The sequence below is a fragment of the Lonchura striata genome, chromosome 6, assembly GCF_046129695.1.
Source record: "Lonchura striata isolate bLonStr1 chromosome 6, bLonStr1.mat, whole genome shotgun sequence".
Taxonomy (NCBI): Eukaryota; Metazoa; Chordata; class Aves; order Passeriformes; family Estrildidae; genus Lonchura; species Lonchura striata.
In genome coordinates, this window is record NC_134608.1 from 48,906,006 (window position 1) to 48,928,650 (window position 22,645).

At 38.9% G+C, this 22,645-nt stretch overlaps 1 protein-coding gene and 1 long non-coding RNA gene across 4 annotated transcripts in view; one reads left to right on the top strand and one right to left on the bottom strand.

The window, feature by feature from the left end:
* Positions 1 to 22,645, top strand: part of ABCC8 (ATP binding cassette subfamily C member 8) — a 74,052-nt gene that overhangs the window by 44,110 nt on the left and 7,297 nt on the right. For all 3 annotated transcript variants that reach the window (XM_021525620.2, XM_021525621.2, XM_077784273.1), the window contains exons 19-34: positions 2,940 to 3,038; positions 3,856 to 3,940; positions 4,595 to 4,675; positions 6,699 to 6,836; positions 9,181 to 9,306; positions 10,037 to 10,136; positions 10,691 to 10,938; positions 11,466 to 11,626; positions 12,813 to 12,882; positions 13,540 to 13,697; positions 14,860 to 14,952; positions 19,023 to 19,125; positions 20,441 to 20,554; positions 21,180 to 21,300; positions 21,447 to 21,577; positions 22,123 to 22,201. In XM_021525620.2, coding sequence (XP_021381295.1) covers positions 2,940 to 3,038; positions 3,856 to 3,940; positions 4,595 to 4,675; positions 6,699 to 6,836; positions 9,181 to 9,306; positions 10,037 to 10,136; positions 10,691 to 10,938; positions 11,466 to 11,626; positions 12,813 to 12,882; positions 13,540 to 13,697; positions 14,860 to 14,952; positions 19,023 to 19,125; positions 20,441 to 20,554; positions 21,180 to 21,300; positions 21,447 to 21,577; positions 22,123 to 22,201 — 1,907 coding nt within the window. The remainder of the gene's footprint in view (positions 1 to 2,939; positions 3,039 to 3,855; positions 3,941 to 4,594; positions 4,676 to 6,698; positions 6,837 to 9,180; positions 9,307 to 10,036; positions 10,137 to 10,690; positions 10,939 to 11,465; positions 11,627 to 12,812; positions 12,883 to 13,539; positions 13,698 to 14,859; positions 14,953 to 19,022; positions 19,126 to 20,440; positions 20,555 to 21,179; positions 21,301 to 21,446; positions 21,578 to 22,122; positions 22,202 to 22,645) is intronic.
* Positions 6,795 to 22,645, bottom strand: part of LOC110468060 (uncharacterized) — a 28,014-nt gene continuing 12,163 nt past the window's right edge. The window contains exon 3 of the long non-coding RNA XR_002464986.3: positions 6,795 to 6,860. This is a non-coding gene — a long non-coding RNA (uncharacterized LOC110468060). The remainder of the gene's footprint in view (positions 6,861 to 22,645) is intronic.

The window sequence follows — 22,645 nt, forward strand, 5'->3', positions numbered from 1 at the left end:
TGAAGAACATTGAATTTGAGTTGACTGATAGTAGAAGTTAATGAATTGTGCAAAATAATCAAGACAAAACTGTAGTCAGCAATCCCAAAACACAAAGGAAAGTCTTTGCAATATATTCTTTCCTCCAACATCATAATCCTAACTCCATTGCATTTTAAGTGTATCTATTTTCTTTTAAAAATTGCCAACATCTGATTTTGTAGGTTTATTAAGGCACTGAGATTCATATATGAATGTCCCTTAACTGTGTTTGATCTTGAAGATCAACTGCACCTCCTGTACTTAACAAAATGAAATGTGAAAGGAGAGATAGATTAATAAATTTAAGCAAACAATCTTCACAACAGAATGACTGAAAGAGTAAGGTTGAAGGGACCACAGGGGGTCATCTGGTCCAACATCCCTGCTCAAGCAGGTATGTCCCAGAGCACATGGCACAGGATTATGTCCAGATGGTTCTTGTATATCTCCACTGAGGACTCCACACCCTCTCTGGACAATCTGTTCCACTGCTCAGTCACCTACACTGTAAAGAAGTGAATGTTGTTTCTTTTGACAGTGTTGTTTCTGAAGAATTAATCTGATTCATAATTAGCAAACAGGCTTGATTCTATATTAGACAAAGTTCATAATTTCCAGGCAGCTCAGGGAAGGTTTTCCCTATTTATTGCAAGGCTGAATTTTTCTGTCTGCACCTCTATGATAATTAAGAGGCTATGGTTAGTCTGTTGTGTTATCAGAGGGGAAAAAAAAACACTGCACTGCTGAAAATACATGGTTATTTATGCAGTCTGGGGACAGGAAGCAATCACATCTACCCACAGAATAATCCCTCAAAAGCCTTTTTCTCCTAAACCACTGGTTTGCATTCAGTCCTAAAACTGTGAAACCTTATGGATGTTCAAGGTACTCTTTCAGAGCAAGTCTTGCATACTCCATTGCAGAATGTTCTGTTCTCTGTATTTTCAGCCATGTGTTTCTCACAGTTTCATTAACAATTGTTTGTCTCTATGGTAGGCAGCACTGTGGACATGCAGTAGATTTCATCTTATGTAAAAAAGAAGCTTGCAAGCACTTGCAGGCTTTTGGTTCATGTCAAAATATGATCAGTCCTAATATGCCATCCTAGTGTCAGTTTGCAGTTAGGATTAATTTAGAGGAATCTACTAAATCCTCAGTTCATGATCAGCTTTGGCAAGCTCATTGCCTGTTGCCAAGTTCCTTGCAGTAATGAATTCTCCCTGATGTCCTAAAAGCAGAATTTAATCCAAATGTGAGTGATAGTCCCAGACATTGTGCTGGTTCTCAGCATGGAGTACATCACACTGGCAGGACCCATATCTTCACTCAGCCAGAGAGCACTTTCTGCAAAAGTTGTAAAGATTTTTCCTCACAACTTTGCTGATATTTTTCAAAAAGTAAATTAGCAGTAACTTTTTGATCGCATTGAGAATTAAGAGCTGCAAAGTCACAGTTTCAAGCAATGAAAAGGAGGGGAAGGGAATACATCTTCATCCTGGAATGCTCAGAGCAATTTTTTTTCTCAATTATTAGGATGAAAATGTCATACAAATTGAAAAAGTGCTGCTTTCTTGAGGCAGACCTGAATGCTCTTAGAATTAGATTTTGGGACTGCCTAGGGGTTATTTTCTGTCTTTTTTTTTTTTGTTTTTCCCCTTTTGTTTATCTCTGTTTCACTTTCCAGTTAAAGAAAATGCATAAAGCATAATGAAATTCTAGTGAACCATCATAAATTTCAACTTGGAAGCATGTTAGCAGAATAGTGGAATTGTGTGTTCTTTCAGGTCATCAACAAAAATTAGATCCTATCTTGGTTTCTAAACAAGCTTGGTAAAAGCCTGAAAAAAATGAGCAGGGCAAGTGCCCTTAACTTATAAAGAGAAATAAAATGTACTTTGTCAAGTCATGGTTTGAATTTCTTTCAGGTCTAACTAGAAATAGGCTGCTATATCTGTCTAGCAGACAAAGGCCATGTTTGAGTGAGATGTGCTATATTTTTATTGGTTTAGCTGATAGAGCTAGGAAGAAAACAGATATGCTTTTAGGCATATGATCCTTCTTTTGGTCCTTTTCTGTACAAAAGTTGATATGCCAGTGAGTTTTCCAGAAGTATCAGTTGCTCTGATAAAAGATGTTGCTTTTCTCCCAGCACTGCCTTACTGGGATCCTTAATACATCACAGACAACAAAAGCATAAATTATCTAGCAGGCAGGCGCTTTCCTTTTATAATAATAATGATAATAATAATAATTATATGTGCATGGTGAGTAAGACCCTGTTGACTGTATCTGGCAAATCATCCCTTCTGATGATACATTATGAGGGCCTTTTCACTGGGGGAAACTTAGCAAATATTTTTTTGTCTGTGTTCTCTTTTCTTGCCTTTATTGGCATAGAAATGACTCATTTACTTTTTAACTCTAGTCCTCTTCTAAGAATGGGGGAAACAATGGCTGAGAGAACTGCCTTTGTGCATGTGTGGAGTTGTTTGGATCTTTTTCAAACACTTTATCTTTCTAGAATGTCCCTCCTGAAATGTGCTGCCTAACTAGTAATCTGCTACATATTTAATTTTTTATTAATCTATCCAAACAGAGCTGGGATTCAGTCTTTGGTAATTTTCCTCCTGCCATCCACTCTGCTCCAACTTTATTGAGCTGGACTCTCCAAATCCCACCTCACAGTAGGAGAAGAGGGAACAAAGTGAAATTCAGTTGGGTAAACAATTCCAGTATTCTGTTGGAAATTTATCATCTTATGTATTTCCTTGATGGAAAAGCTACTGAGTGTCCTAAAGAAAGAAAGGAAAGCACTTTTGAAGACTAATTGCTAGCTTCTTCATTTACAAGAAAATGGTTTCCAAAAGCAGCAATTGCACTGGTAAGCTGGGAAGTCTTCTGTTTGTTTTTTTTCCCAGGAAAAGAGGTGCAGTGGCTTATGCATCCCAGAAGCCTTGGCTGCTCAATGCCACAGTGGAAGAGAATATCACGTTTGAAAGCTCTTTTAACAAACAGAGGTAACAGGTTCCAGCACTGTTGTGTTTTACTCCCATGTTTTTTTTCCATAAATACTGGGGTCGTGTGGGTGACACATGGGGCCCCATCTGTAGGAACAAACCCATTGCACCTGCCTGAATGTGACAGTCTCCCCCTTTGGCCACGTTTTTCCTGAGTGACACAAGGGACAGGCTTTGTCTCACTTGAACTCAGGTGTACAAATATTTCCATTTCCAAGGACCATGTTTGTTTAATATGCAGTGTTCTCTCACCTGACTGACTAGTTTGCCTCTCCTGGAAGGACATCACCTGTTTGGTAGTGGAAATATTGTTTGTAAAGAATTAGCAGGCTGCCTTTTTATTCAGTATAAATGCCCACCAGACATTGTAAAATATATAGAAATCAGTTGCTGATATTCCATTCCCCCACCCTTAAAAGAAGTTGTTGATTATGTATTTGCATCCTACACTCATTCTTTTTTCTGTCATCCTTGGATATTGAAACAAGAAACAAAGGCTCTATCACCCTTGGATATTGAAACAAAAACACCTGCTAAAAATAGCAATATACCTTGGAAGAAGTTATGTTTGTTTTTCCTAGGTTTAACTACTTAACATTTTTATTTGGGAAGCTAACATAAGAGCCTTTTTCTTAGCTGAAATATTACTTACTTACCTGTGATTAAAAGAGATCCCATTAGAACAATTAGTGGCTTACAAATATGTTTTCCACTATGTGATTTTTTCCAGCTGGTTAATTTTTGTTCCCCTGCAGGTAGGAAATGTGCTTCTCCAGCAGTATCTGTGTGGATTTTGTTGCCTTTTTTGTTTCCACAGGTACAAAGCAGTAATTGATGCTTGTTCCCTCCAGCCTGATATTGACATTCTGCCTCATGGAGACCAAACCCAGATTGGAGAGAGGGTCAGTAAACAGCTGCAGGCTTCTATTTTTGGTTTAAATATATAGAGGGGGGTTTATTCTTTTGTTGGTTCTTAAAATCTTACAGGTTATTTGGCAACAAAGGTAATCTTTTAGTTAAGTGTATGTTTGGGTCATTAGTCTGAAAGCTTATTGCTCAGTGAACATGGAAACACTGTCATTTATGTGAGGTGCAATGACTTAAATGTGCTGCTATCAGAATGTTTGGCTATTCTGCAGCTGCTATTGCACATATCCTGATTTAACAGAATTTTTTTGGTTTCTTTAGAAGTAACAGAAAAATAATAATACATAGGGTTTTTTTTTAGAGTCCTTTCATTTATTGAAGGGCAGGTGTTTAATCAATGGCTTTATCACATCAGGGAAGATTAGGGAGTGATGAGAAAGGAACCAGAAGCCAGAAATTTGTAAACAATTTATTCTCGCATATACTGGCACTGGCACAAACAGAAGAACCCCAAAAATGCCCCCTGAAACACCACAAGGATACATTACAGGCCCACACATCAGAAAAATTTCTCATATTTATCTGCCCAGAAAAGTCTTCTACGGATAATCCAATGAAAATAAGGAATATGAATATTCAGTTGATGTTTTCTTTAACTGTATGATTGTTTCCCTCCTGCTTATCTCCAGGGTATTAATCTGTCTGGAGGGCAGCGCCAGCGGATCAGTGTGGCACGAGCACTTTACCAGCAGACAAATGTTGTGTTTCTGGTGAGTAGAAACCTTCTGTTTATGCTCCATTCAGAAGGAGGAGTTGCTTTTTATTTAGAGTATTTCATGGGTCCCATGCTGAACATTGTGTTTCTCTGAGCCGAGCCAAATGTGCACTGTGTGTTTTAAATCTCTTATCAGCTTGCCTGCAGGTAGGAAGCATTTTGTAAATGCTGCAGACAGGTAGGTGTTGCACATTGAAATGCTGATGCTTGTCCTCTCAGTATGTTGAAAATTCAATTTGACCCTTGCTTCTATCTTTAGGTCTTGGAAATGTAATAGTTTCAATTGTATTCATGAAATTCCTGAGCTGTCTCAGGCCTAAAATTAACGTTGCATTATGTCTGGGGTGTTTCCTTTCTGCAGCAAAATAAGCTGCTTTTGCACCCTGAACTGCCTGTTGTATATCCTGTCCCAACTTCAGCTATTGAAAGAGAGTGACAACAGGTTCTAATACTTTCACAGGTGGGAAAACAGATGCATCCTACACACTCACTTGTAGTGAGCTGGCTGGCTTTTCAATTTAGGACTTCCTTCTTGAGCTCGGTTTTCTGTAAGGTTTGAATCCAGCTGTTATGACAGTGAGACAGAAATCACATAGGATTAGAAAAGCTGTGTACATTAGGCATCCCTAAAAGAAAGGGAGGGTATTTAGACCTTTCCCTGTAATTAGGCTGATCAGTTTGTGCTTGCTTCATGTGTAGGGCTTTTCCAGGCAAAGATCAGAGTGCAGGAGAGCAGGGAGCAGTTGGGTCAGGTACTGCAAATCAGCAGATCCACTAGTGGCCTGTAACTTGGTTTTGCCCTTTTTGTCCTTCTGTGAAGGACACTCGATAACCTCCCAATAGCAGCAGGCTCTCTTATGGTTTGACAGTGGAAAAACACCTACAAATACACTTTACTTCCAGTCTTAATATTTAGAAAATAACCAGGAATCCTAAATGTTAATATTGGCAAAACCTCAGTTTTTTTAAGGCTGGTTATGTAAAAAAATACCTGTGAAACTTCACTCTGACAAGTACAAATGTCATATGGCTGATGTTTAGGTCTGTGCCAGGTCAGAAGAGTTGACAACATCCTTGCTCAGCAAGCACAGTGCACACACAGTTTTGAGAGAAAATTCTGGATCATTAAGTTACTGTGTTTCAAAAACACTTCCTAGGTGCTTTATGTTGTGATGCTCTGGTTTATCAGAATCTAAGTGGTCATATTTATGTTACTGCTAATTTCAGGTATTTTTGATTTCTAATGAAGCCTGGATTTAGTGTAATATTATAGTATTAATTAGTAACACTAAGTAAATCCTCTAGCCAGTATTATTATTGCAAGCAGAAGTATCAAATCAAATCACAAGATTTGTGATTCCATATAAATAGGATTAAGTAAATAGGTTTCCCAAAAGATGGTACAGATTAATTTATGCCTAAATGAATTGCATATAATTGATTGATACAGTAAGATAATGTAGGTCTCACATCAAACATGTGAGCTGAGTCAGCAAAATTATCAGTATTGCGTCTTTTGTGATTTTTTTTTTTTTTTTTGTGATTCATTGTTAATAGAGTATTGTTTTATGGAAAAAACCAACCAAACAAAAAACCAAAACAAACAAAAAAAAACTGAAGGCAGTGATGTTCAAGGGAAATATGCTCATTGTCCCTATGTCTGGAGCAGTAATGCAATATCTGCCACAGACCCACACTGGGACATTTTCTGAAGCCTGACAGAAACCATGCTTGCCAGCTGTGTGGGCCATGAACACATCTGGAGAGAGGAGGAGGTCCCAGAAAACTCCACAGAATTGTAGAATTGACACAGATGGCTTTACTCAGTCCTCTCTGCAAAACACAGTTCAGGGTTTGGTGTTCTGTAAATTAAGGAAACCGTACCTCACAATTTTGATCTGGTGGCTCTTTTGTGTGTTTGTGTTGATCTACCTGGCTTTACTGGTATTCAAACCTGTCAGTTCCCTTGGATCCCACAAGTTCTGGCTCTAAAAGCTGACCCCTTATCCTCATGGCAGGATGATCCTTTTTCTGCCCTGGATATCCACCTGAGTGACCATCTCATGCAAGAAGGGATCCTGAAGATGCTGCGGGAGGACAAGAGGACCATTGTGCTGGTGACTCACAAGCTGCAGTACTTGCCCCACGCTGACTGGGTAAGGAACCTCTTCTCAGTTTTTCTGTGGAGGAGAAAACATGGCAGGAACATGTCTTGCTGCAAACAGTGCTTTCACTTCATCTCTCCACCAATAGTTCAGTGAGAAAATCTGTAACAAAGATCTTTTGAAAATCAGCCATATAGAGGAGCCATGATTTTGAGATTCCCATTTTGGAACACCTAAATACATTAGATTTTCATAAAGGTGCTACTTAATACTCTTATGAAAGCAGGCTACATTTAAAATATATTGAGTATCCCAAGACATTAGTTATATTGGAAAATTTTGGCTAATTTTTTGATCTCAAAACAGTGAAATGTTTGAGTAACATCTTTGCCTCTGCTGGGATGTTACTAGGAATTTTGTGCTATCTCAGGAAAAGGTGGATTTATGCAAGGTGGATATTGAGAGGTATGGAAATATAAGGAAAAAAAACTCAGTGCTTCCCTGTGGTTAGTACTGGTATGTAATGGATTAAGAACCTCTTTTCCCTTTGAGTGGACTTAAGATTTTAAGAAATGTATAGTATTTGATTGTTCTGTTAGGTTTCTTTTTTTATATCTTTACTTTAAAGGGAAAAAAAATTGCAGGTGTGCTTTCTATACCAGTTTGTAATTGGAAATGTCAAAGATGAAGAGGGAATTTTCGGGGGTTTGGATTCTTTTTTTTTTTTTAATTCATTGGTTCCCATTGGCCTTGCACTTATTTCTGCAGTTTTCCAGCCTCCCAGGTCTCCTGGCCCATGTTGATTGATGACTGCAGTTATACCTCCTAGCAGGACTTTTCTCTTTCACATCTTGCACAGGCTGTAGCAGCAGTTTCCTGGTCTCAAGAAATAATCATATTGCAGCTGCTTCCTGAGCTTCATGTTGGCTTGGTATAAAGTTGCAGATAGACATTCATCTTATTCTGATTGGGTTTTTGGTGGGCAGCAATTGTTATTTATGGTCTCTGCTGTGACCTTGTCCCTCAGTTGTTTGTTTACCTTTAGAGCTACCACTGTTCTCAACACAGTCCTGGTTTTCAAATTAGTGTCTCTTGGGATACATGAATTTTCTACCTTCTTCCCCTCCCTATGAGTCCATCTTAACTTCTTTTTTATTGTTATATATCTGCAATTTTTTTAAAGGCTATGTGTGCTTTGTGGTTCATCAGTGTAATTGTTTTAATTTAATTTGTGAATGTAAGACCCATTTCTACATGTTGGTGCTTTAGGAGATGTATGAAAATTGCTTTATTTTTGTTCTAGAAGTGTGATTTTTTTTTTTATTAATTAGACTGTTTCAAACAGTAGCACAGGAAGGATTTGTATGAACTTTATAATAAAAATTATTTGTTAAAAAATAGTTCATGTTTTTTCCCTAGGTGTAGATTTCATTAATCCTTAGCAATTCTTACCCAATGGAGTGAATAGGGATTATTCACTTTATTAAGGAATTCTAAATAAAAATATAGTTTTAAGTGTATGGTCCCTCTAAATCTTTTGAACAAAACCTTCAGAAGAACTCAAGGTCCAGCCTAGTTGCAGGTTTTCTGAATAAATTGATCACCAAAAGATCCTTATTTTCTTTATTTTTTTTTACCTTCTCTCTGGTTTAAATTCATAGCAATAATTGAAAGTAAATTCTTAGCAATACATGAAATAGTTTATTTCCCCACTCCCTGCCCATGAAAATTTCCGAGTTTCCAGGGAGAGAGAAAAATAAATAGTGCATTAACTCTTTGGTAATGATGGGGGTTTGCAATCTGCATGCCTCATTTTCCAGAGTGGTGGTAGTTACAGTGTGTGTAACGTGGTTACACTGACACAAGCTGCAGACTGCTCCCTGCAGACTTTGTCTTGCTTCGATATTCTTCTTTTCCAAACTGTGTCCACTATTTTATGCTTTTAAAGCTTTAGGAATTCAAATTGCCCATCTCTTCCTTATCAGTCCATGGTATCAGAGAAGGAGCCAGCATGCTCATATCTAATTGCCTGAATGAGGGCACAGTGTCTTGCTAAAAGCTTTTTCCTTTTAGGAGGTAAGAGAACTCTAAAATCTTATCTTGCTAATGACATGTATTTAGGAAGAGATCTGCTGACAGGGATCCCAGTCTTCTTTCTTAAAAGCAGCCTTTTCTGAAAACATGGAGTGCAGGAAGTTTCTGGGTTTTCAGTATCTTAAATGAAAGGGATGGAGCCAAGAGATAATGTCACTGTCTTTTTAGAAGACAGATTTGTTCGTGAAAATATTATTTATTTAAGAAAAGAGAAAATCCTGCCAAAGCACAGACACATAGCTTTAAAATAAATAGACATGCCTGGCTATTTATCTCACCACTTGTGTTTCTGACTCTTTAGATAATTGCAATGAAAGATGGTAACATCCAGAGAGAAGGAACACTCAAGGACATTCAGAAATCAGAGACTGAGCTCTTTGAACACTGGAAGACATTAATGAATCGACAAGACCAAGAGCTGGAGAAGGTTTTTGATGGGCAGGGCAATCAATATATGCAACAAAATGTTGTCTATTTTTTTTTTTTTTGCCTTAATTTGAAAAGTTTAACAAGAGTTGACATGCTGTGTGTGATGTCTAACTTAAAATGAATGTAGTATTAGTGCTACCATTATTATTTATCTCTTAAGATAAATTCCTTCATCTGGACATGTCATATTTCTTTGATACTGTTCTAATCCATTGATAGGAAGCCCTATCCATTCCTTGATAGGAAGCCCTAACAAAATATAGTCACCTAAGGAATATAAATATAGTCATTTTAGGAAAACCTTTGCTAATATTGACAGCTGGGTTTATAGGTATGCCTGAATTTACTCACTGCCTTGGGAGGAAGCTTTTAAGATATACCTAAATCAAGTTCCTTAAATGTTGAAGATGTTTTGTCTTTCCACTTATAGCACAAGAATGAGATATTAATCTTAGTTCTTATTAATTCGAGATAACTGTCCAAGTTAAAATCCCAGGAGGGTTGGGATTGACAAGCTGAAGTGAATGTTACATGTCTAATTTATGTCCTTTGGTTTTACACCAAAGACCTAGAAAAAAGAAAAAAGACCTAGAAAATCAATCACTTACGGCTGCGTGCTGTGAGATTCTCACTTCTATTTTTCATTGAATGGAAACAGTTTTATCACAAGTAGCAATTTTTTGGTATTAATTCTCTGGTTAAAAGCACATGAATTGTCCCTTTTTCAGGAAACAACTATTGAGGAAAACCCTGTTTTGGAAAGAACGAATCTCCGGAGGACGATGTATTCCCGGGAAGCATTACTGAAAGATGATGAAGAGGATGAAGGTAAAGGGCATCCTTTGAGCCCACTGCCAGTATTTTACTCTTTCACAGTTAAATTATATTAGAATGAATTAACACCCTTCAAACTGGCAAGAGATTAAAACTTTTTTCATGCGGGTTGTGATTTATAGGAGTGCTCGTTTCCATTGCTATGACCTCTGGACTGGAGTGGTTGCAAGCATTCACAAGTCATCTCTTCCTCCAGACTTTTGAGGTTTTTTCCTTATATGCAAATATGATTTAATAATGAGTGAAGTATTAAACAATATGCTGGGTGAACTTCACCTGTCAATAGCTAAACATATTTGCAATTGATTTTTATCCAGCTAGTCAGTGCTTTCCCATTGCAAAAACACGGTTGAAGAAATTGATCTCCAGGTGCTGAGGGTTTTTGCATCTTTTTGGTATGAATTACTATTAAATTGAGCAGGTTAATACATGCAGGCATGAGCAGGTGCTTTGACCTTAAAGCCACCCTTTATCCTGGTTTGTTGCTACCATTTGCCAGTCCCTTTATGTATGTCAGCATGGCTGTCCTTTTTTCTTGCACCTTGCAGAAGAAGTAACAGAGAGTGATGATGAAGACAACCTGTCTTCAGTGCTGCATCAGAGAGCCAAGATGCCCTGGAGAGCCTGTGGCAAGTACCTGAGTGCAGCAGGGATCCTCCTGCTGCCCCTGCTGCTCCTGTCCCAGCTGCTGAAGCACACAGTGATGGTGGCCATCGACTACTGCCTGGCCCTTTGGACTGAGCATGCCATTTCTATCAAGATCGAGCCCGAGACAAAAAACTGCTCCCAGTGCATGGTAGGAACTGCCTTGTTCACCTTCCTCTTGTGGTTTAACTGGGGGTGTTCTGCTGTCAACCTCTGCTCCAAGATTTGTATGCAGTGTGCTCTTTTTCTATTAAAGAGCCACTCCATACACAGCATACACAGCACAGCAAAATGAAGTTGTCTGGTGTGTTGTTCTCCTTTTGCTAGAGCTATTGTATTTTAGTCACCAAGCTGATATACCTAAACCTGGGTTTCTAAAGTAATTTTGATATCAGAGTTCTCTTTTGTTTTCCCTGCACTGTTGCATTCTCACAGCAACCTGGGCTTTTTATGGTGTTCCTTCATTTTAAATTTCTGATTTATCACTTATTTCCTGAAGATATTTTCCTCTCCAAAGGATAATAAATTATGATTTAAGATGGGTGAAAATCATGGAAAGTTTAATTTAGGGAGCAAAAATATATACTCTCACATTTTTTCACTTTTGTACTTGTGTGCTTGCCATAATATTTTAATTGCAATTTAAAATGAATATTTGTGTTCCTCTTTGTTTCTTAGGAATTTGACCATTCTCCATATTCAAAGGTTTTCAGCATTCTTTGCTGCCTTGGAATTGTATTATGCCTTGTCACATCAATAGCAGTGGAGTGGACTGGCTTGAAAGTCACCAAAAAGCTACACTCTTCTTTACTAAATAAAATTATTTTGGCTCCAATGAGGTACTTCTTTGATTGTAATAGAAGTTTTATTATAGTAATTTTGTCTTCTTTACTTCAAGACAGTCTCCTAAGTGCAGTTTTTACTAAGAAATTATTGTACATCGCATATTTTTTAAGATATCCATGATAAATCACCAAGTGTCAAGTTTCTGAGTAGTTTTTGAAAATGGTACCCAGGCTGCTTGTGTTCCTAGACACAAGTCAAATGCCTCTCCTGCCCAACTGTGACTTCAGAGATTTTCTTCCTTGCATGTTTAATTTCTCTTGGCAGTTTTTAATTAGGGAGAAATATCACAATTATTGATCAATACGTGATGCAGATAATTCATAGCATGCTTCATCATCTTAATCACTGGAAATATTTACTGTCAGGCAGTGATTGTGCAAGTCTAGGAAAGGTAATGAGCTTAGACAAGTGTCATTACAGACATCATTAGAGTATACTGGGATGTACTTTGTTCCAGCAGGAGCCTTGGTTGTCCTCCATAAGTTTTGGTTTGTTTTTTTTTCCTGTGCATGAAAGCAAATGTGTAGCTGGATACAAACTTGCAGCTCTAGGAAAAAAAAAACTTCTTATTTTTAAGCTAACTATATTTGACCCAAAAATCATGGAAAAATCACATACATTAAAAACCTCAAACTTTTTTTTAGATTTTTTTTCCAGGATAAAATTAGACTTCAAGTTCTGCATGAGTTATGGAACAGCTAATAGTTGCAGGACAATAATAGAGTGTGCATTTTGCATATCCAAATGTCTTTTAATATAGTATTCCAACAGTAGTTATTCTTGTTACAATTTTCTCTTCCCAGAAATATGCAATACTTTGCAATGTAACTTTTTTTATTTTTTCCTGAATTTAAGTGGCTTCAAATTAAAATCTGAAAGGATTTTTTCAAGTGTAATCATGTGATGTCCATGGCTTAGGCAGTAGAGGGAGCTGAGGACATGCTTGCAGTTGTAGGTTTCTAAGTGGCTGTAGGTTCATGCTTGTGCTTGTAAATTCAAGACATTTCCATTTCATTGGAAGGCCATAGGTGCCTGGGCAAAATGAGAAATTTTCCTATGGCTGTCAATTTATTTGCCTGTTACTGTGATATAGTACCTAGCTTAGTTAAGACAAAATAATAACACAAATCAATTCTAATTTCACTATTGTAAACTTTGCCATTCCTTGTACCATTTTAGGTTTTTTGAAACAACACCTCTGGGAAGTATATTAAACAGATTTTCAGCTGACTGCAATACCATTGACCAGGTACTGATTAAATCTTTTTGAGCTCTCAAATTATCTTATCTTAATCTGAAAAAGTAGGTTTTATTTATTACAGACTTATCTAGATGAAGCTTATGGATGAGCTATAATTTTGACTGTATCAGTTTGCATCGTGATTTTCTCAGTTCAGAATGAGCTCCTCATCTTACATGCACATTGAAAAAAACATTTATTTTGCTAAGATGTCCTGTATAGAAAAGGAAAGCAAAATAAGATCAATAGTGACATCCCTAAATTAGAGAGTATCTACTTTGTGAGTAAACACATTCATTTGAGGAAATGAAATGAGGAAAAAGCAAATGCTATTGCCTAGAATAGAAATGACTGAAATTCAAATTACTATTACTTACCCCAGACTGCACTGCCAGGATTTATGCAGATGCTAAAATCATCTACTGCATCCCATCTGTAATCCTCTGACATGAGGATTGTGCTCCACAATGCGGATGTGAAGCAGCCTCACAGAAATCCCTTCAGATGTTTCCAAAACCCAGTGGTAAATTCGAGAGCAGACCTGTATGCTTAAAATGCTCAAAAGGAATAAAATTTTTGCGGAAGCAGGAGAAAGGAAAAGGAAGTAGTGTTTTAAATTTGGCATGTTATGGAAGATGCTGTGTGCTTTTTTTCTTCTCTGCCCAGCACATCCCAGCTACCCTGGAGTGCTTGAGCCGTTCCACCTTGCTGTGTGTGTCTGCCCTTGCTGTGATCTCCTACGTCACGCCCATGTTCCTCATTGCCCTGCTGCCCCTGGCAATCATGTGCTACTTCATCCAGAAGTATTTCCGAGTGGCCTCCCGGTAAGGGCACACAGCATCACCACCCCACCACTGGGGACAGTTCCTGCAGCGCAGGAGTGAATTGCACAATTGCAGGGCAGGGGAACTTCGTGTTTAAATAAGGTCTGCAAGTGGGACAAATGCACTGCAGTGGAATTGTGTCCTTTTGCAAGGGCCTTTGTCGGCAGCTCTTCGAGCAGAACTTCTGGCATGAAGCAGACTCTGCGTGAGCAGGGTCTTTGTGCATGATTAAAGGTTTTTGGAGTTCACAGGACACAAAAATCCCCAGCTGGATTCTGTTCTCCCCTACGGGCTGTGTGCTGGGTGCCTGCAAGAAAATGTGGACAGGAAAACTGAAGTCTGCCTGCGCAGGTGAAAGTGGAAATATATGAAGTACAGGAGAGGCTGCAGAATGCAGCATAACTGAAGTGGTACTGCTAGCCATTAAGGATCCAGTGTGCACAAGCCTCCTCTCCTGTTCTGGGTGCCTTCTAGTTTTTAAAAATATGAAAATTTTAATTGTATCTGAGACCTTACTTTTTCTAAGATGATAGCTCCCCTCTTGTGAAATGTTTGCAGCAATGCAAAAACATGCATATTCCCTCATATATGCACAGATTGAGAGGGAATCTGCAACCAATTTACTTCCTGCTGGAAGAAATTGAGACTAAGTAGATTTCACCCTACAGGTGCTTTTTACTGATATGAGGACTAAATATGAGAAATTGCATTGAGAAATGCAACTTAATAATGAGTGCAGACTCTCATTTACTGAATTTATGAGGTACTGTTGGCTCAGTAGTTGTGCTGTTATCTGGGGGTGCACTTTGTCTTCTGCTTAACTTAACCTCCTATTTGCAGCATTCCATTAAATTGATGTTCAGTACAGAGACAGAATGGTGTTTAAATCAATAAAAAAATGAGTACAGGAAAAAGGAATGTAGGAGAAAGGAGTGAAGGAAGTGAAGGGAAAAGACCCCTTCAGAACTCCAGCAAGTTAAATGTTAAAAGAAAAATTCTGCTGGGGAATTCATTCCCCTGCAGCACTGCTTTGCAATCTGTCTGAACCTTATGTATATGACTATTGTGATGCTATTCCTTTTCACTCCGTGGGCCTGAGTCAAAAGAATAACTGCACAACAAGACTGTTTTTTTACAAAATTCTTTTCGTAACCCTCTCCAGGGACCTGCAGCAGCTGGATGACAGCACTCAGCTACCATTACTCTCCCATTTTTCAGAGACTGTTGAAGGTCTTACCACCATCCGAGCCTTCAGGTACAATTTTTTCTTAAGAAACATAGATATTCAAAAGTGAGGTAATATTATGTCTTAAACTGTTCTGTCTGGAAAGAGCCCTCACAACATGGGCAAGGGGGAATATCAAACACTGAAGAATTTTAATCATTTTTTATGTAGAGGAGTCCCTGTAAAAAGAACAAGCACATGTGGGTCACCTGTCCTGTGGTTGCTGTCCAGACACTTGCATGCAGCCTGAAAAAAAGAATTTGAGGGCAAATGTGATTTAAGAAGCTAAATTAGCCTGCAATTACCACAGTGTGTGGTGTTGCAGATGATGGGCTTGGACAGTTTCCATGGCAGAAGTAATATGTACCTACTTGGTACAGACTAATGTATGTCCATGTCCTGGGCAGATAAGCTGTGCATGCTGCTGACTTCAGAGGCTACAGTAGGACCCTGCACTGTTTGTCAGGTTGCTAGCTGAAAATGTGGGTGTCTACACTGATTTTGGAAAGACACAAGCTGGAGGCAAAGTGTTTCCTTGCCTGTTTTGGTTTGTTTTTCCATCCACATAAGCTCCCAGGAGGGCAGTCCAGGAATACCTGATAATGTGCCTGGGTTGTGTATGTGTGTTAGAAAACTGGCAGTCATGCTGATACCTCAGAGGTACCAATAAAAAACCACTGCTGAGTTTACTAGCTGCTTTCCCTGAACTAGGGCTATTCTTGTCTTTTCCCAAGTGACTTTTCACGGTCAACTTTTCCACTAGATTATCATATAGATGATGTCTACATATTTTGTCAGTTAATTATTACTGTTACCTTTCTATCCTTGAAACAGTAGGGTTTATTTATTCCTCCTAACCTATAATTGTAATTTTGTAGTAGAAGTAATGCACAAAGGTAACTTAAACAATTTTAAATAGGTTATAAATAGATCAAATAGAAAACAAAATTAACAGTTTATTATTTTTGGACTGAAGGTAGCTTACCCAAGAGTGGTAGAGCAGCTTAATGTTTTCCATTAATTACTATTATTGAATATTAATTAAGTGCCAACAATGTTCTATGGTTTGTAGTTATGACCATGTTCAATTTTCAGGAAAATCAATTTTTCTTTTAATTTCTGCTTTTCTCATTCCTATATCGTTTTACTTGATCAAGGGTATCTTTGAATCATTATGGCTGTATATTTTCTGGTCTTAATACAGAAAATAATATTCAATGCCATCTAGCTAATTTTTCAGTTTGTCAGAGCATTCCCTCTTGATTCTTCCTGTCACCTTAGAATTAATTCCTCTGTCAAAGAATTGTGTTTGGTGCCTCCTTTTTCTTAAATCCTGCAGTAAGTGACGTGTCTCTGACCCAGCCAGCCATGTGTATTCAGTGAGTTCTGTGTTCCATCTGTCTGCCAGCCTCCTGCCTCAGCTGCTAACCCAGTTATTTTTAGGGCTGTGTAGCTTTTCAGCTGCCTAACATATTAGCAGGAGTGGAGTTTAGACTTGCTAGCGTGAGCATCCCTAAAAATAACACTAACTCAGGAATTCATTCTGTTAGGAGGTGCCAGTTGTTCCTGAAGTGTCTTTACCCTTGGTTACTCCCCATCCTGGATTTATTCAGAATTCATATGGAAAGAAATGTACAAAAAAATCTGGGGGAGTTCAGAAAGACAGCTACTGCTGCACCTACAAAAACACCTTCAGCAGATGCCCTGGCCTGATTTATAGTTTATTTTGATACTTCAGATAGCATTTGTGTTAAACAATCAACAAAATGTAAATGTGAGGAATTCTGCAAAGACTTGACTTCTTTTTAAGAATATCTTAAAATACTCATAATCTGGAGACGCTTTGTGAAGAGAAATTCTGATATTTTTGCATAAATCCAGCAACTGTGGTAACTTTGCATCCCTGTTCCACGTGCATGTGCATGACTGACTCATGATGCATACCTCACATTCTCCGAGTATCTGCATCACACAATTCCTGGTGGTATGGAGCTAGGGATGGTAAATGTGGCCAGTTCAGCCACGTCTGTGTGCTGAGCCTTGAGGGCAGTGAGCCCTGAGGAAAGGAAGGGCTCCCTCGCCCTGACATGGTGGCACCAATGCCTGATTTGGAAACAGCCATTCTGCTGTGCAGCACACCAAGGTGCTCACAGCCAGCCCAGACCCTGGGCTGCACCCAGAGCCCTGTGGGCAGCAGGGCAGGGAGGGGGTCCTGCCCCTCTGCCCTGCTCAGAGCCCACCTGCAGCTGCATCAGCTCCGGGGGCCCAGCACAGGAAGGACAGGGACCTGCTGGAGCCAGTCCAGAGGAGCCACCAAGCTGATTAGAGATGAAGCACCTCTCCTTTGAGCAAAGGCTGGGTTTGTTCAGCCTGGAAAAGAGAATGCTTTAGAGTGACCTAATTGTGGCCTTCCAGTACCCAAAAAGAACTTGTAAGAAAGATGAGAGAGACTATTTACAAAGGTATGTAATGACAGGACAAAGGAAATGGCTTCAGACTGAAAAAGAGTAGATTTAGATTAGATGTTAGGGAAAAATCCTTTTTTGTGAGAACATTGAGGCACTGGCACAGGTTGCCCAGAGAAGCTGTGCATGCCCCATGTGTGTAAGGCCAGGTTGGATGGGGCTCTGAAGAACAACCTGATCTGCTGACAGATGTCCCTGCCCATGGACAGGGTTGGGATGAGATGATCTGTAAGGTCCCTTCCAAGCCAAGCTATCCCATTATTCCCCACTGCACACAGCAGACATGTCTTTTATGTCTTAGCTCATGGCTAAATTTTGTACAGCTGAATTATTTCTTTTCCTCAAAATCATAAACTTTTTATGTAAAATCATTACTGTGCTCAGAAGAAGGATTAAGTTACTCTGCAGTGAATGAGTCTGAAAGCTTTCTATAAGCCATGTACTTCATACATAGGCATTCTTCTATATCAGTATTAGGAGAGCTGAGTTTATAAATAATCAGTGCTTGTCACAGCCATAGTAGCTAAAGGATAAGGTAAAGTTTCAAAGTGGGAGATCAACTGTACTAAACTTGATCATGTAATAAAAAGGGGAAAAAGGCAAGATTTGGGTGCTTAAACTAAATTATCAGGCCTTTGAGCTTTATATCACTACCCTGGAAAAGACTTTTCAGGCTTGTGCATTATTAGCTCTAATTGTTGATACACTTGATTATTGACATCACTTTAATTTACAATTATGCAATTAAATATGCCCAGCTAAAAGGGGTGACTGGCTCACTTGAACACTTGCCAAGACCCCAGCAAGGAATCACCTCCCATACCTGCTTAATTCATGGCAGATTTCATTGGCACAGCTATTCAGATTAGTAGGTGCAAATTCACTATAAAAAACTGTAAACAGGATTATTTGTGATTAATGCTTTTTTGTACTGTGTTGTTTTATGTACTGTGCACTAATTCCTTCAGGGAAGAGAAACAGTTCTTTCCAAGATAATACTTTTTGTTGTGCCATGTTCTTGGACTTCCATTTTCTAAAGCACCCCATTCGTTTAATGATAAGACAAATACATTCATTTAATATGGGTGCTACTATAATGGGAAGTTCTTCAAGTTTATACTTTTAAAATTGTTGCCATTTCTAGGCACTATGGTAATATAAATTTTAAAACCTGAGCTTATATGATTCAGAAAAACTGAATTCTGCAGCATTAATGATTCTTTTCACAAGTACATGCACTTTTTTTTCTCATAGATATTTTAAATATTTTCAATTTAGATTTCTCTCTCTCTCTCAATTATCATGTTATAAAATACATTTATAAAATGCCCAGTAGGATCTGGAAGTCCTAGAGAATTTCAATACAATAGTCAATGCAATAATATCCATAAATTACTGCTAAAGATACTGCACAAATACACTTTGCCTGTGTCTAATACAAAACTACAAATGATGTCACTCTGAACTATGGATAGGCTGATTTATACCCTGTGCCAAGCTGTCCATAAGCACATACCTCAGAAATTAAATTTTACTTTGTATTTTTCTGAGACCCCAAGGCCTGACTCCTTTTTTTCTCATTTCCTCTTGCTTTTCTGCTTTCTTCCTTTCTTTTTTTATTCATTTTTTTTTTAGGTATGAAGCCAAATTCCGACAAAAACTTCTTGAATACACGGATTCCAACAACATTGCTTCCCTTTTCCTCACAGCAGCCAATCGCTGGCTGGAAGTTCGCATGGCAAGTACATTATTGTTATTATTATTATTGTTATTGTTATTCTTTTTGTTATTGTTATTAAATTTATACACAAGGAATTTTTTCCTTTGTTCCAAGTAATCTGATGAGGCATACAGCACTTTTCCAGACTCATCTCAAAAGCAAAAAACCTTTGCCTCTGTCTCTCTGACTATAATGAGCATATGCACAACCCATCCTGGACACTGAAAGGGGTATGAATTTCCCCATGGCCTGCAGCTGTTTTTCCAAGACAGGAATAGTTTTCATGGGTCACATTGGCTCCTCTGTGTGTAAAGAGTGGTCAGAGCTAGTTGAGCTGTGCCACCAGCCAGCGTGTCATTGTGGGACCATGTCAGTCAGTGTCAGCAGCTTCTGCCTCATGGCTTCCTAGGAACATTTCAGTTTGTGGTCATCTGAAGAACACCAGAGGTATTCAGTGGCTGGTTTTCTGCTCAGTGAAGTGGCCTGGCATGAGAAATAGTTTATTAAAAATAATTCTCTAAGAAGCAAGTCAAGGAATTTTATGTTGTGCAATGTTATATCACAATTTTAAGTGCAGGTGTACTAATGCTGTTCTGGTAACATGGGCTTCTTTTAGATGTGCTAAATGTATCTTAATTCATTTTTTATGTCACACTCTATAGCTTCATTTTGGACTCTTTCTTAACTGGCCCTTTTTGAAAATTTAATTCAGGTATTGAGTATAACTTGAATGCAATATTATTAACCCTATTATATGTTCAGGGCTAGACCACCTAAAGTCCCTAATTCTGATCAATGCCTATATCACTAAACAATTCAAACACAGACAAATGACTGTTACCCTCCTACAGCATTTGTTTTCTAGTTTGTTACACAATTTTACTCAAAGAATTGTCTGTGGGAAGTCAAATCACCAATGATTTAAATTAAAGCAGAAAAAGGCCCTTAAGGTAATAGATGCATGCTGTGCAAGAGGTTTGTTTGAGCAGTTGTGGATGGTAGGAACTCAGCAGCAACAGCAGAGTCTCCCAGCAGTTCATCATCAGCCACAGAAATGGGATACATAAGCATTTCCCTCCTATCCCAGGTAATATCAGCTACATGATTTCAGCCACCTCCATTACATGCTTAAGGTTTTGTGTAGACTTCCCCAGCACAGCCCTGCTAAAAGCATTAAAAATGGGCTCCTGGTAGTGTCTGGATGGAGTTCCATGGGGTTTTCTGCCTGTGTTTGGAAATTGTGCAATGGGTTTGTTATTTGGTGTGCAAAGTTATGAGAACGTTTTAATCCTTTGTAGACTTATAATGATGGAGCTTATTCATATTCCTTCAGGAGTACATTGGAGCATGTGTGGTACTCATAGCAGCTGTCACTTCTATTACCAGTTGCCTGTATAATAAAATCACTTCAGGACTTGTAGGCTTGGGACTAACCTATGCTCTTATGGTAAGAATCTCAGGATCCTTTCTGTCTCTCCCAAACATTTTTTTGTAATTCCTCAGGGCACAAAGATGAACAGGAAGATTGAAGGTGTCTGTACATCTATAGTGGGTACTGTAACATCATGGAAACCACGTGTTTACTTCAGTTCACATGTGATGGTTGACATATTTGAGTGTATGCTTTCTTCTGCTTTGAGATCAAATCTCATCAAGGTGTTAGTTCAAATATGTCAACAAGACATGGACAAGTTGCATCACAATTTTTTATATCGTCTTGCATTTTGAAGAATACATTTTCAGTGCATCAGTTGTAATTATTCCCTGGTATGTCATTCTAGATTGTCCAAACTTAAGTTACCAAAATTGTCTTTTCACCTGTCTTTATTGTTCCCCCACCCTCTTTTCTGTTGGTGTAGATCAGATCTCCAGAGTACCAAAGTAGCTGTGCACTGCAGATAGGAAACATAACCTTTAGTCGTTGTTGCCTCCCTGTTGGTGTTGTACCATCCAGTGCATTCACAACTTCCACTTACTGAGGCATTCCTGTGTAGGAAAATAAACTGCATGCTGGTCAAATGATGCAAACTACTAAAAATCTGGGATTCAGTTGTGTATTTGCTTTACATCAGGTGTCCAACTATCTGAATTGGATGGTTCGTAACCTGGCTGACATGGAGATCCAGCTGGGGGCAGTGAAAAGAATCAATGGCCTTCTCAAAACAGAAGCTGAAAATTACGAAGGGCTCCTTTGTAAGTGCAGTTTTGTGCAGCATGCAGAAAGAGCTTGCTGAAATTGTAATGACTTCGCAAAAATATAGTAAATCACCTAATGAACCAGCTAATTTATTATAAGAGGGTTGATGTTGGGGTTTTTTCCCCCTGTGCTTGTGGTACAGCTTCCTCACAGATTCCCCAGAACTGGCCAGACAGAGGGGAGATCCAAATCCAGAACCTCAGTGTTCGATATGACAGCAACCTGAAGCCAGTGCTAAAACATGTCAATGCCCACATCTCACCAGGACAAAAGGTAAAGAACTGCAGTGGTCCTCAGAAGCTCTGTAGGCTAGCACATCACATAAATCAGTTAAAACATGCCACAGAATGCTTTGATGATTAAATTACAGATTTTTTTTTTTTCCCTCTCAAATATAGTGCACTGAAAAGGAGTCTGGGGGATTCTTAGCTTGGTGTATTGAGGCAAACACCCTCCTTCAGCATCCCAGTGCCCTCCTGTCTGCACACAGTGCCAAAAGAAGTGACAGTGAGCCCTTAGAGTGCTAGACCTGCTTTTCATCCTACTCACATGACTCGCTTGTCTTTCTTACCATCATTACCATTCTCCTATTGTTCCTGTTACAGGACTGATTTAATTTATCCTTAAATGCTCAGACCCCTAAAAGTCAAAAAGTGAACACAGCAATTCTGTAATGGCTGGTTCAGTTTGACTATCTGTCAGGAAGAGAAGATGATCATGTGAATCAGAACAGCACCTCCATCTGAAGTGTCAAGTACAGATGTTATCCATTTCCTGTATTTTCATTGCCTGATGTTCATCTGTTCTCTGTGTCACAGATTGGGATCTGCGGCCGAACAGGCAGTGGAAAATCCTCCTTCTCTCTTGCATTTTTCAGAATGGTTGACACCTTTGAGGGTAAGATAACCCTTCTGTGTGTCACTCAAGCTTAGCTCCTGAAGGTTCTTTGCTAGTCTTTTCCTTAACAGCAGCAGCTCTGAAGTGTGATTTTCAAATCTGCAGGGCACGCTCTCTGGCCCTGTTTAAAGCAGAAATCATCTGTCACCTCACAGCTGTGCCATTCATAAGCCAGGTCAATAAAAATCCTGCTTGATAGAAGCAAAAGTCCAGGAGTGACAGATGACAGCCTTTTGTGCAGTCAAACCACAACAGTAGGAGCAAAGCATAAAAGGGCAAGGTGTTCAAGTGTAATGAAGGATCTGTGCTCAAGGCACAGATGGGATCCACTAGGCCCAAAAAACTCAGTGCTTGGGGTTGCAGCTTGGCCTGCTGCCCTGGAATTTCCTGCCATATTTCCTGCTCTGTGTGCCACGTCCATATGCCTCACAGGGTGCATCTCAA